A 13,354-nucleotide genomic window follows, 5' to 3' on the forward strand; every position below is an offset into this window, starting at 1 on the left:
GGTAAACATTTTAATATTTTACTTTGTTATAAATGAATGTCCACAGACTTCAATGTACTTGCAACATACAGTTTAGGGTTTGATTAATTGGAAAAATTTATATTAAATTTAGGTTGACCATCAAGAGCATTGAAATATTAGAAAAACGTACCTGCCAAAACTCATTTTTTTTAAAAAAAATTGTATTATTTTTAAGAATTGTCAAAAATGTTTACTTATTTGCCTTTTACACTACTTAAATAGTAGTGTATATAAATTTTCATTTTTACTTAAATGCTGTTGATGTTTCACATTTGTAATAACTTTAAGTTGGTGTTTTAATACGATTAAGTTATTGATGAATTTATTGTCATCAATTAATATGCTGTGATGTTTTCACAAGAAAAAGAAATATTATGTCAAATTTTTAATTTGATATCATTCAGAACATAGTCATTTTTTATCAGAACCTTATTAAGGCATAGCTAAAGTTTAATGTTTTAACAAGGTTAAATTTTTCAAGTGTAGGTTGTCGAAGTGATTTACAAAAAAAATCCTGATGCTTTTACCTATGTCTCAAAAATTATACTGCCAGACATGTCCGGGGCATGTAAAAATTCTGATTGGGCATGAATCTTTGCCCTTACATGTCTGGCCGGGCATGTAATTTTTTGATCAAATATTTGTTCCTAAAACTTTATTATTTCGTATTTTATTGAAAAATTACCATATCCGTACTTGGAGCTCAAAATTTATTTCAAGCCCTACTGCTAAGATGGTTTGTTGTTTGCGTGGAAGCGATCCTTCCCACCATATAATTTAAATTTTGTTAAATTTAACAACAGCTTATTATATACTAGTTATTCAAACTATTTTTTTTTTTTTTTTTATGATTTATCTAAAAATAATTCGTCTGATTAATGGTGAACTTCAAATTCAAATGCTTTTGTTGATATACAATAAGGAAAACTGGGCATGCATCCTTTAGACAAACATGCCCAGCAGGGCATGTAAAATTTTAAGAATTTTTCTAGCCTTGGTTTTTACAATTATTCATATTTAAAAATGGTCCATTTTATGATCATGATTATTTTTTGGGAGAGATGTGAAGGTTTTGTTTTTGTGTTGAAGACCTTTTGCAATTCTAAATTCCCTAAAAATTTGTGTCCAACGACAAACTTTCTGTTCAACAAATAAGCCAAAGCCTGCATGGGTTCTCATATTTTCTTTCATTCATTTAAAATTGCCTACATTTGTATTATATTTAAAATATATCCAGTGAAACTTAGTTTGTTTTTGCAGAGTATCATAATCTATTAGATTTTTATTACTAATAGCAAATAGGTTATTTACTTTTTGTGCGGCGTGCATCCATTTAAAAAAAATAACTACCAAAAGTGCATAAGTGGCTGCCACTTTTTAATAGCCAGTGGCTGCTATTCAGAAACCCTATTCCAAAGCTTTACTAAGAAGAAACAATGATTCTGTATGGAGCACAACTATTACAATTTGTAACCCTTTCTCGTCTGCAAATAGGGGTACTGTTGTGACATTGAAACGCATGCATTCTGTTTTGGCTTTCCCCTTTTTTATACATACTTGCTGGAGAAACAGATTGACAACGGTACCATTAAAATCCTTAAATAGCATCCAGGTGGCAATAAGGTGAAATGCAGAGCAGGAAGCAAAGTGAGTGTGGGGGGGGGGGCACTAGTTTTAAGTATATTGAGTGCATAGAAATAAATGCTAACTAAGCAAGAATTAATTATGGAAGACAATGTGGAGCTCAGCTTATGAAAGTACTATCTGCTGCACCTTTTTTTAGTAGCTGAAAATAATGTTTTAAATGAACTACAGTCCATTAAACAAAATCTGTTGAGCTAGAAAAATGTGAATTTTTACTATGTTTTTGATGTATTTATTATCTTTTTATATGCATTTTTTATTTTATTTATTATAATTTAATTGATACTTTCATTAACCGCCATTACTAAAATCAATTTTATTTTCATCAACATTTTCAGAGGAAGATGGAAGATCCTGATTTAGAAGACTTATGTATCTTAAGAGAGTGTACTGAAGCTGTGAGTATTTTTTTTTTTCCAGGTATGTCTCCATAGCAATAAAATTAAAAATGCTCCTCTATGTAATTATTGTAATTTTTTCCTTTTTAGGACAATGAAGTTTTCAAAGTGGAAAAAATACTTGCCAAGAGATTTCGACATGGACGTTATGAATATTTGATAAAATGGAAGGGTTATCCCAAGTAAGCTGCCATGCTTTTCTCTTGTTTTATTTTTAAAACAGTTGTGTTAAAAACCTTAAATTATTTGTTAAATTTCTGTTTACTTTTGAAGGGCTCGGAGCAGAAATGTGACAATCCACAAGGAGCAACTTTTCAATCAAAATTTTGTTTCTCATAACTAAAATTGAGCTACAGTACAATGGATTATGTCATTGGAAAAATAACATATCTGGTTTTAGTATTGCAGAATATAGAATTTATAATACTTTTTTTTTTTTGAGTTTTGCCTACTGAAAATTCACAACATATGACATATCATATTCTTGCCCCGAGCCCTTAGTTTGCAACTGTAGCTCGTAAAATGAGGTAAAATCCTAATGTGAACGCTCTGTCTTGCTGCAAAGTTTAATTAATATTTAATTAAAAGCCGTAATTCAGGACCATTGAATAGAGATAAATAGAGGGAATGCAACTTTAATTTCCTGAAAAACCCTTTGTACTATATGACTTGGGAAGAAATTTCAAGATGCTGGTAAATACTCAGCAGGTAGCTTGTTTCATTCAACCTAATATGACAAGCCTTGCTGAAAAATTAAAGGACTGTCCGTGAATGATGTCACTTTTTTTCTAATATTTTTGTGCTCTCTCCCTCCCTTTTTGTCACCAAGTGTCACACAATTTTTTCATAAGCTTATTTGAATTTTTTTAAATGCACTTCTTGTTTTCCCTCCATCCCCCCTTAAAGGGTGTTATTTGTGGACAGCCTTTTGGCTGGTGTGACTTCGGCGTTTACGGGAACCTAAGATATGCATGCAAAGAAAAATTTTTACTAGTCAATCTTGTTTGGACAAGACCAGAGGAAACTCGGGTGGAGGTTAGCGGTTCTGACATTCAGGTCAATCTTGTCTTTATCTAGATAATTGTCTGCAGTTTTGATACTTATTTTTGGTTTGTGTCATTATGCATTCTCTCACATTGCAAGCAAGGCAATTTATCATTAACTATGGAATGAATCTTGATGGTAGTCATTGGTATGCAATGACATACCTGCCAACCTTTCCGGATTTTCCGGAAATTTTATGGATTTTCATGTCTTTTACCGGTTATGACCAAAATCTTCCGGAATTTTTATGTTTTGTTGGGAAAAAATTGTATCTCGCCAGAGTTTTATCGCTAACAGTACATTTGAAATGCGACACCCCGTTTTAGGCCAAGTAACGAAGGAGAAGTTGCCTGAGGAGAATCGCATGAGAAGACTTGAGGCAAGATTATGACTTCCCTCAGTGATACAGTGCATGACTTCATCGGGATCCAGTCGAAGCGAGCGTCACAGCTGGCAACTAGGGGAACAATTTCAGCGCTTATTAACATCTTCTCGTTCCCTCAGTTCCTGCTGTTTTTGTTTTGTTCCTTTTTTTTAAGACGAGTAAACGTTATTTTCAAACTTTTAAAGAAAGTAATGCAAGTAATTTTATTAAACAAAAGTAAGTTCATTTGATATGAAATTCATAACTAATTTCATATTGTTAAATGTAAAGAGGATAGGTGTCCTCTTTGATTTTATTTTGCGTTAAAATCTTCTGGATAAAAAAAAATCTTCAGGATTTTTTTTCTCAGAGGTTGGCAGGTATGCAATGATATATATATATATATATATATATATATATATATATATATATATATATATATATATATATATATATATATATATATATATATATATATACTGCAGTGGGCAGGTATCTGCTGAAATGAGTTTTCAGACTTTTTTTTTTAGTAGAAATAAAATAAGCAAGTTTGTACGTTATAGCTGACGTACAATAAATGACAAAAATGCAAAAAATTGAAAAATTTGCAGTTACTGCTCTTTATGCTCCTTATGCTACTGCTCTTTATCTTCTATTTCACGACAGTATACACCCTGTGCAAAAAATATTGTCAAAAGCATAAAATACAATTTGCAGTAAAATTACTAATGGAATTTTTTCTCATTTGTCTATAATTATTCTCTGCATAACATGTATAAATACAGGTGTCTGCAGTGCTTATATGTATGAATTTTATTTTAGCTCTCAAAACACTTGGGAACCTAAAGAGAATATTTTAAGCCCTACTCTACTGGAGGAATTTGAAAAAAGACATCACAGACTTATTGCAAAAAGATCTCAGTTGATGCCAGCTCCGAAGAAAAGGAAAAAGTTTTATTACACAGTAAGATTTTTATCTTTTTCTCTATTCATTTATGCTTTTTATTTTGTTTAGTTAAACTTTACATTTGAAAGGAAGTCATTTAAGTAAGATTTCTCTCGATATTGTTTCATTTAGGAGTCAAGTGATGATTCAAGCCAAGATGAGATGCGCGCATCTCGGATGTTTTCTCCCGCAACTGCTTTAGATGCACAAAGAGGTAGATCTAGCAAAAAAGCTGCAATGAACTTCATAAAAACCGTTTGTTTGAAAGGAAGACGACCAAGCCCAGAAGTAGTTCATTTTGATGAGTCGGTAGTATCATCAGATTCTGATGCAAGATCGAGGTCTCCATCACCCCCTCCAGAAATGGCTAGGAAAAAAATTATCATTGAAGTTCCAGACCCAAGTGAAGAAGGCAAATTTGTTAGAATAAAAGGAGAAGCTAGAAGGATTAAATTTTTGAAAGATTGTGACCTCAATCCAGTTGTGGCTTTGGGTCAGAGAGTTCCTATGGATGAGGCTGGCATACAAGCATATTTATTTGATTACCTTATTCAGGCAAGGTTAAAAAAACTCAATACTAAAAAGTCCTTTAGAAATATTGAAATACAATCTGGTAGTCTGTCATCCCCAAAGCTAGCAAAGGATAACTCAAATCCTGTTAAATTCATACCTTCTATTAAAAGTGCGTCTATTGCAAAGCTGCCGATTCCCCAATTAAGTAAGTCAATAGATGATAAAATCCAAGACAAGAAAAGGAGAGTTACATACCAAGAAAAAATTGAAAGCCTATTGAGTCAAGAAAGAAATGATATGGAGGTTTCTTTTGATGATGTAGATGATTCACTTAATGGTGGGGATTCTAAAACTTTAGCAGAATTAAGAGAAAGTTTGCGGCAAAATATGAAAAAAACTGAAGAAAAGAAGACATTCAAACCTAGTGGCCCTGAATCAGTTCCAAAAGTGGGTGCTAGAAAGAATTTTGTACGGCCCATAAAATCAAAACCATCGCCTGCACAAAGTTCACTCCATCAAGCACCAACAACTAGTTCTACAAATTCTGCAAAAGACTCGACAATCAATTCCGGTGAAAGAGTTTTTGTCGTAATGCCAGATGGTAGCATGGTTGAAGTAAGTTCTGCAAAGAGTGATGAAAACGTTTCAAAATCCTCTCCAGAACCTGTAAAGAAAACTCCTGCCAAAGAAAAACCAAAGGTACCTAAACCGTTGGTAAGTTCTTAAGATTGACATTTTTACTTTGTTTTGTTAAGTTTTTCTTTTCTATGTTGAAAATTTTGAACAATGAAAGCCATGAATCGGGGCTTTTAGTGAAATCCTGAAAAGTTACTTTTTTCTCTAAAAATTTCTTTGTTCATCTAATAAGTCTCTTTTTTTTTTTACAACTTTTAAAACCATGGAATTTCCAGAAAATTTTGCTTTCGTATTTAGTTTTGGATTATCTTTTAACTCGCGGAACCAAACTAATAGTTCATGTTAAGTGATTTTTGCGTTAAAAAGATTAGCTTATGTAGCCTATATTTTTTTGGTTCGACAAATCTCAACAGTAGATCAACCACTAATGTATTCAACCTTTAAAATATATCTCTAAAAGAAGTAGCTTTGGAGGTTCCAAATTAGAGAAAAAGTTAGCTTTCTCAGATTTGTCATGCATGATTTATGCATTTTGTTTTTGTTCAACCAATTTTTAAATTGATTCACATTTTAATGCTTGTATAGTCAGTTTATAATTTGTGATATATAATTTAATCTTTTTTCCCCTCTTGTAGGCTGTTGCATCAAAAAAACCTGTAACCCAAGTGTCCTTGGAGGATTGCACAAGTGATGCTACTGATGATAGTAGGACATTGAAACTCCCAAACACATTACAGTTAGTTCAGAGTGAATTGCCTTTATCTGAAGCAGAAAACAGCAACAAATTAATAGGCATGTTTCTGTTTCGTCAAGTTATATCACCAAATGACACAAATCATAAATGTCTTCTTTGTACAGCAAAAAATACATACCGTACTCTCTTGGATTTGGAGAAACATTATAGTACTGTTCATGAATTAGCTTCACAGATGTTTAAAGCAGAGTTCAGCGAAAATATTGTCTTTGTTTGTGTTCCTCCAGATGTTACAGAGCAAACTACTCTAAATTCAGTTTGTAGATTTTGTGATATTACTCTAAAAAATTTGGCTGAAGTCCGATCTCATTATCCTACTTCCCACACTAAAGTTGTTCGGCTCGTACATGAACAGCAAGTAATGGAGTTAAATACATCTTTATTTTGTAGCATATGCTCTAAAATGTCGAAAAATTTCACTGATCATCACAGTCACATGAAGAGTGTGCATAGAATGCAGACATATGTGTGTAAATATTGCAGCTTTATAACTTCCAGAGCAAATCGATTAAAGTCTCATGTGAAACAAAAGCATCCTCAAGTTTCAAGCCCTTTATCAAATACTGTTGGATCCGTGAAAGGAAACAAGCTTAAACAGAAGTGTCCCGTTTGTCAGCTCTTTATAAATGGAAAAGAAACCCTGGACCAGCATGTGACATCATCTCATGCTATTCAAACAGGTCAGTTTTTGTTTTTTGTTCAATTGGTGGCAAAGAATATTTGATCTTTATATAAGCTTTAATTACTAAATATTTTTTCTGTTGGTTAAAATCCTTTTCTAAACCTTAGAATGAGTGCGTTATAAAATATATATAATTCAAGACATCTGTTTCTTAATAGTTTTACTATAAAAATTACATAACAATGCCTTTACAGTCTGACCACCGAAGATGTGGAATCTGACAAGAGACTAAGCTAGGATTATTCTATCTGAATGAATCTTGCGGGGAAGAAGTGAAAATAGCGATGAGATTTTTATGCACACATTTAATAATATCACTAGGACCTTATTAATTTATTACATTCTATTAGTTGAAAATGAGGGAAAACGAAAAAAAGTTCCTACGGAAACAACAAAAAGAAAATTGAATGAATGTTTTCATTTTATCAGGAAATGTTAAAGCAAAATAAGCTCAAAATTATGTTATAAGAAAATAAGTGAGAATATAAATTAAACTCAGTGTAGATTTAAAAAGTTATTGCTGTGGACTCATTTTTACAAAACACTTTTTCACAAAATAAAAATTTCTCTGCTCTTTATAATTAGTTTTAACTATGGGTTTTATTTTACATATTTATTTTTAAAAACTTTTTTCTTGTTTGCTTTAGGTCCTGAAATATATTCATGCATAAAATGCTTGCGTCATTTTGGTTCGCTAAAAGAATTTACTGATCATGTTTTTAATTGCACTCCTACTGATGTGGAAGAACCTGTGAAACTTTCACAATTAAAACAAGATGTATTTATTTATAAATGTAATCAGTGTGCTTCAATGTTCTTCACAGAAAGAGACATAAAGGTAAATATGTTATTTCTTTGATTTTTAAGTATTTTAAGAGAACAAAATAATGTTAAACTAATTCTGCTATCATTAATATGTATTTACAGGCCTTCCAACTGGTCCCTTCTTGCCCTTAACAATCCCTATTTTAATTGTAGGCCCTTCTTTAGAGTCCCTTTTTTTTTTTCCAAATTCAGTTTTCTCTTTTCTTCGAATTACAGTTCCTTTTGTAGGGCACAATACGAGCTGATTTTCTGCCATTTTTTCGGTATTTTCACAAAAATCTTATTTTGAAATCGGTTCTTTCACACTGTATACTGTACAGAGCCTATTGAGCTGATATACAATGGTATTTCTCTACCTCTTAGGTTTTTAGCTCCCTGCCCCCTCCTCCTCCCCCCCCCCCCCCCATCCAAAAAAAAGAAAAGAAAAACCTGTTAGAAGTAATAATAGTAGATGACATTTGCACTTTTCAAACTGCAGTTTATGTTGCTCTAATTTCTTTAGCAAAAATTAGAATTTGACTTTAAAAAATCAGAAAATCACTTTCACAAAAATAGCATATTAATGCAATATTTTCACAAAAATAGCTAGTGAGAAAAAAATCCTGGACTGGCCCCTGTTTTTTCCCCATTCATTGACCTGTGATTCCCTTTCCCCTTGACTGGCCATTATTAATTCTGTTTTTGAAAATTGCAACAACGTGAAAAACTCATTGGAAATGAATAAAATTCATTGCACATATTACTTACTCATAATGCTACAAATAAACAATCCAAATTACAGATCATAGAAATAAAAATAACAGGCTTAAATTTATATTGAATGTAGCTACCCAGCGCAGCTAAGCAAGCTGAAGCCTGTACAAGTTTTGGTATCGAATCATATAAGTACTGAATGTCAAATTGGGAATAGCATCCCATATGGCTTCAGTTTGAAGCCAAAGTTCATCCGTACCAACTGCCGGACGTGACTTGGGCGAGTCTCCGACAAATTCAATCTGAGGACATGCTCAGAAAAATTCGAGTTGTCCCGACCAACACAATCCGAGACATGCTCAATGGGCGTCATGTCCGGAGAACGAGCAGGCCAAAAAAGTAGCGTAATCTATCGTGCATCAAATAACACTTGTATGTTACGTGCAACATGTGAATGTGCATTGTCCGGCTGAAACATTACAGGAGGAATGCTCTGAAGAAAGGGTAGTTCTTCCTGCGTCACAGCGTCCCTGATGCGGCGCTCGCTATTGAGGTTACTCGTAATTCGGAGTAGATGGGACTATCCTTGGTATTTAATAGCACTCCAGACCATGACGCCTGGCTTAATGCCAATATGACGTTGGATTGCACACTATGGGAGGAGACGTTCCCATGTCTAATGTCTGGCGCATAGACATCCACCGTTATAGTGCAGATTAAATCTGAACTCATCCAAGAAGAAGACCTGCTGCTAGTTGGCACGTCATTGGGTGTTTTCGTAGGCCCATTAAAGCCAGAAGTAACGATGGTTGAAGGGCAAAGGGAATCATATGTAGGAGAATCCTTGCATGCAGACCATGGCGCAGCAGATGCCGACAAATTGTGGATGCAGCAAGTGTGACACCTGTAGCCAAACTCCAACATTGTGCTAGCTTACAAGAGGACACTATGCGATCCATTACAGCTTGGTGGGTGAGGTGTTGATAATCCCTTGGCTTTATTCGGTTGCTTGGGCTGGGGGGGAGTCCTTCGGCTAATTTCATCATCTTCTGTCCATCTTTTACAAATACGCATCAGAGCCAAGTCTGTAGCCAGAAAGGAAAAAGGTCAGAATCCCCCCCCCCCCCGCAAAAAATTTAAAATTTCACATGCTGTAAAAAAATAGCCAAATATTTCGTTTCAAACTTCAACTCAGAAAAATTCGAGTTGTCCCCCCCCCCTCCCCCCCCCCCCAATATTACTAAAGATCATTCAAACTTTCGTTTTTAGGGCTTCAATTTAAAAAAAATTTTGGGGAAGCGCCACCAAAAATTACCGAAAGTTGTTGACCTAACAAATTGTGTCTAACTCCCGCAAGGAAGGTAAACACCAAGTTTAGCAGATGCCTTTCTATTTCACATTTCTATAGCTATCAAGTGAAATGAAATGTCAGAATTCAAGTTGAAAGGCTAAATCATTTTATTAATAAATTCAATAATTAACAACTGTAAATAATCTTTAACATTGATAAATGATATAAACAAGTATGAGGGATTTCAACGCTACTCAAAACATCCTTCATGTTCCAAAAGAACATCTTTTCAAAAAAAACATTTGACACCCTAACATAAATTATTCTAACAATGTTTCAAAAAATTTAAGTCCCTAACTCTCATGGCGAAATTCTAAAAGCCATTCCCTAAGTGCAGGACGTCGCCTCAACAGCGAACGATCCTCTCAAAAATACGACTATCGTCAGTCGAAAATGAAAAACGCGAGCAGAAGAAGGAAGAAGTGATTACCTTCTCATTTTCCCCCTGCTTATATAATACAGCGCACTCAATGCACGTCACGCCGGATATGCCTACGTAAGAGCTCCATCTGGATGCTTCCAGAACATTCGATTTGCCGCGGAGCTATCGGGAGATTACATCATCTCCACTCGTGCTCTGACGTCACATCCTCCTTCCTGACGAAACACGTTGTTCGAAGTCGTTCTGATGTTTACACGTTGATTCTCCCGATACGCGATTTGAAACAAGCATCCTTTAAGGGACAAGATTCAGGGCCATTAAGGGCCTTTTCGTTATTATAGAAATACAAGTGAGTAAAAACATTTACACTTACGCTCCCCACCCCCCCTCTCTCCCCAACATCATTAACGATTGCTTTAAATTTAACTTTCAGGGCTTGAATTTTGAAAATTTTCAGGAGAGTAGCTTTCAAAAACTCTTCCCCCTAACATCATTGAAAGTCAACCAAAATTACGTTTCTAGAGCTTCAATGGATAAAGATTGCCATTCCCCTTAACGTTACAAAAGATGGTATCACAATCCTGTTTTAAAGATTTCAATTTCAAGAAATTCCCAGGGATTGGCGCCAATATCTCTTCCCTCAAACATTACCCAAAGATAGTCTAAAACTGCGTTTTTGCAACTGTAATTTTAAAAAAAAATCAAACGAGAGCCCATGCTCCTCCCTTTCCCACACAGCATAATAGATCATAATCAACAATTGCATTTTAAAAGTTCTAAGTTCAAAAATAGATCGGGGGAGCGTCCCTGAACCTCCTCCCCCCTCAACATTGCCAAAAATTGTCTAAAATGCATTTTTAAAACTACTAATTTAAAAAAATTCTGGGGTTAGGCCCTTGAATCTCTCCTCCCCTTAACATCACCAAAAAAACTTCCAAAACTGCGTTTTAGAGCTACAATTTATAGAATATCTTTGGGGAGCTCCCGAATTTATTTTATTAACATAATTGGGTACATAACAATTGCAGTTTCAAAAAATGGAGGGTGGAGCAACCTCAAACCTCTTCTCCCTCTAACATTACCAAAGATCATCAAAGTGCATTTTCAAAATTACAAATTCTTAAAATTTCTGGAGGGGAAGCGAGAAGCCCCTGTGTATTTAAGACACCTGATATAAAAAAAAAAAAAAGAGGTCTTCAATTTCATATACCTCCCATTCGTTTTTCGACAGCAGAATGCAGAGGCGTAGCTAGACCCGACTTTCGGGGGGGGGGGTTACTTCTTTTACTTATATATATATATATATATATTAAGGCTCGACCGATGGCATTTTTTGGCCGATGGGCCGATGCCGATTGTTCATTGATGGCCGATGGCCGATTGTTTTTCCTCCAGATGGCCGATGCCTTTGGCCGATGGCAAAAAAAAATCTAACGGACATAAATTGATAAAATTGTTAGGGATTTAAAGGATCATTTATTCATTTCACTTTACTTCCTTTCTACGAATAAGGACTTGTAATCAAAAAAAAAATCAAACTTCGACTAATTTTTATTTTACGATCACCCAATTTAAACTTCACAAGTATTTTCGGCACATCTGTGCACGCATATGTACCAAAGAACATATAGATGACCAAAATATCCATTTTGAACACCTCCTCAGTTAATTATCGCCAGTTCTCTTGTGATGTCTTCATACGCGTAAACTTGCGTCCCTCAGAAGTAAGTTGAAAACACATACATACGTAGTATGATCTAAAAGTTCGAGGACAAGCAATATAAAACCTTACACTGAATAGTTCACATTACCGAAGCACATCTATCTACAAAATAATCACCTTGAACGACTATGCACTTCTGCCATCGTTCGTATAGCTTTTAGAAGCACTCCTGGCAGCCATTTTTCGCAACCTCCTGTAAGGCATCTTGCACTGCTGCTTTAACTTCATCGTAGGGAAGAAGGTGACTTTCATGTTGAGGATGCACGGTTTGATTGCTCAACGCTCTGATAGACAAACAAATAACGTAACGTTTCGTCGGATTTTGTTCCGTGTGACTCTAACCTGTTCCCAGCAAAAAAACATTTGCATGGACGCCGCTTTCTTCCGTCAGGAGAAGATAAAGCTGTATCATAGTAGGTTGCGATAAAGGCTTCCAGGAGTGTTTCCAAAAGTTATATGAACACTGGCAGAAGTACATAGTCCCTCAAGCTGACCCTTTGAAGGTGGATGTGCTTCGGTAATGTGAACTATTCTGGGTAAAGTTTTATACAGCTTGTCCCCGAAATTTTGGATCGTACTACGTACAATCTATATAGGATGTAGTTATGCTTCTCTTTTCTGACTGTTGTATGATGATAGATAAAGAACAACAGCCAAAAAAAGGGGGAAAAAAACAAAGACACTGTTTAATAACCAACTGATTTGTTTTTTTTTTTTTTTTAATTGAACATATAGCTAAGATTTCAGCAATATTTTAATAATGTATGGATTATGTACAATACATATAGTTAAAAAAAACTTTAAATTATGTTGTTTAATCATTCAAAAAAAAAAAATTAAGAATAAAAATATGAAACCGTCAACAAATTACGCAATTAAAGCGGAAAGATTGCAAGTAGACATTTTTTAGTCATGAAATTAAATAAAAAAGGCAACAGATAAATTACAATATTAAATCATAATAGGAATATTTTTATGCTTATTTAAAATTTATGAATAGAAAAATTTGCATTTTTCGTAAAAGCTATAACAGTGACATAAATTTTTCTGAAAAAAGAAATAGCCATGAAAATGAGGTTCTTAAAACGCAGCTACAATAAACCAACTCGATATTTACTTCAAGTTAATAATAACTGAATACATATACTACTTGATCTGATGTTTGCACACATAATATTGAACAATTTGATTGTTTAAAATCTTTTATGAAGCACTACAAACACATTCAAATTAAATTTTTCAATTTAACAATAATTTGCTGAAATTTAAAAAATTGCTTAATAGAAAATCCTTGAAACTTTTCTATAACATATTATTAAAAATATGATGAAACAAAAATAACTCGTTCATTGATTTTATAAAAATACATGAAAATAAT

General features: G+C 34.0%; 1 protein-coding gene across 1 annotated transcript in view; it reads left to right on the plus strand.

Annotated features, from left to right (window-relative positions):
* LOC129229120 (uncharacterized) overlaps positions 1-13,354 on the plus strand; it is a 114,565-nt gene that overhangs the window by 34,182 nt on the left and 67,029 nt on the right. The window contains exons 7-12 of the mRNA XM_054863458.1: positions 2,004-2,063; positions 2,154-2,245; positions 4,294-4,435; positions 4,550-5,644; positions 6,202-7,000; positions 7,650-7,840. Coding sequence (XP_054719433.1) covers positions 2,004-2,063; positions 2,154-2,245; positions 4,294-4,435; positions 4,550-5,644; positions 6,202-7,000; positions 7,650-7,840 — 2,379 coding nt within the window. The remainder of the gene's footprint in view (positions 1-2,003; positions 2,064-2,153; positions 2,246-4,293; positions 4,436-4,549; positions 5,645-6,201; positions 7,001-7,649; positions 7,841-13,354) is intronic.

Source organism: Uloborus diversus, chromosome 1 (assembly GCF_026930045.1).
Source record: "Uloborus diversus isolate 005 chromosome 1, Udiv.v.3.1, whole genome shotgun sequence".
NCBI classification, from domain to species: domain Eukaryota; kingdom Metazoa; phylum Arthropoda; class Arachnida; order Araneae; family Uloboridae; genus Uloborus; species Uloborus diversus.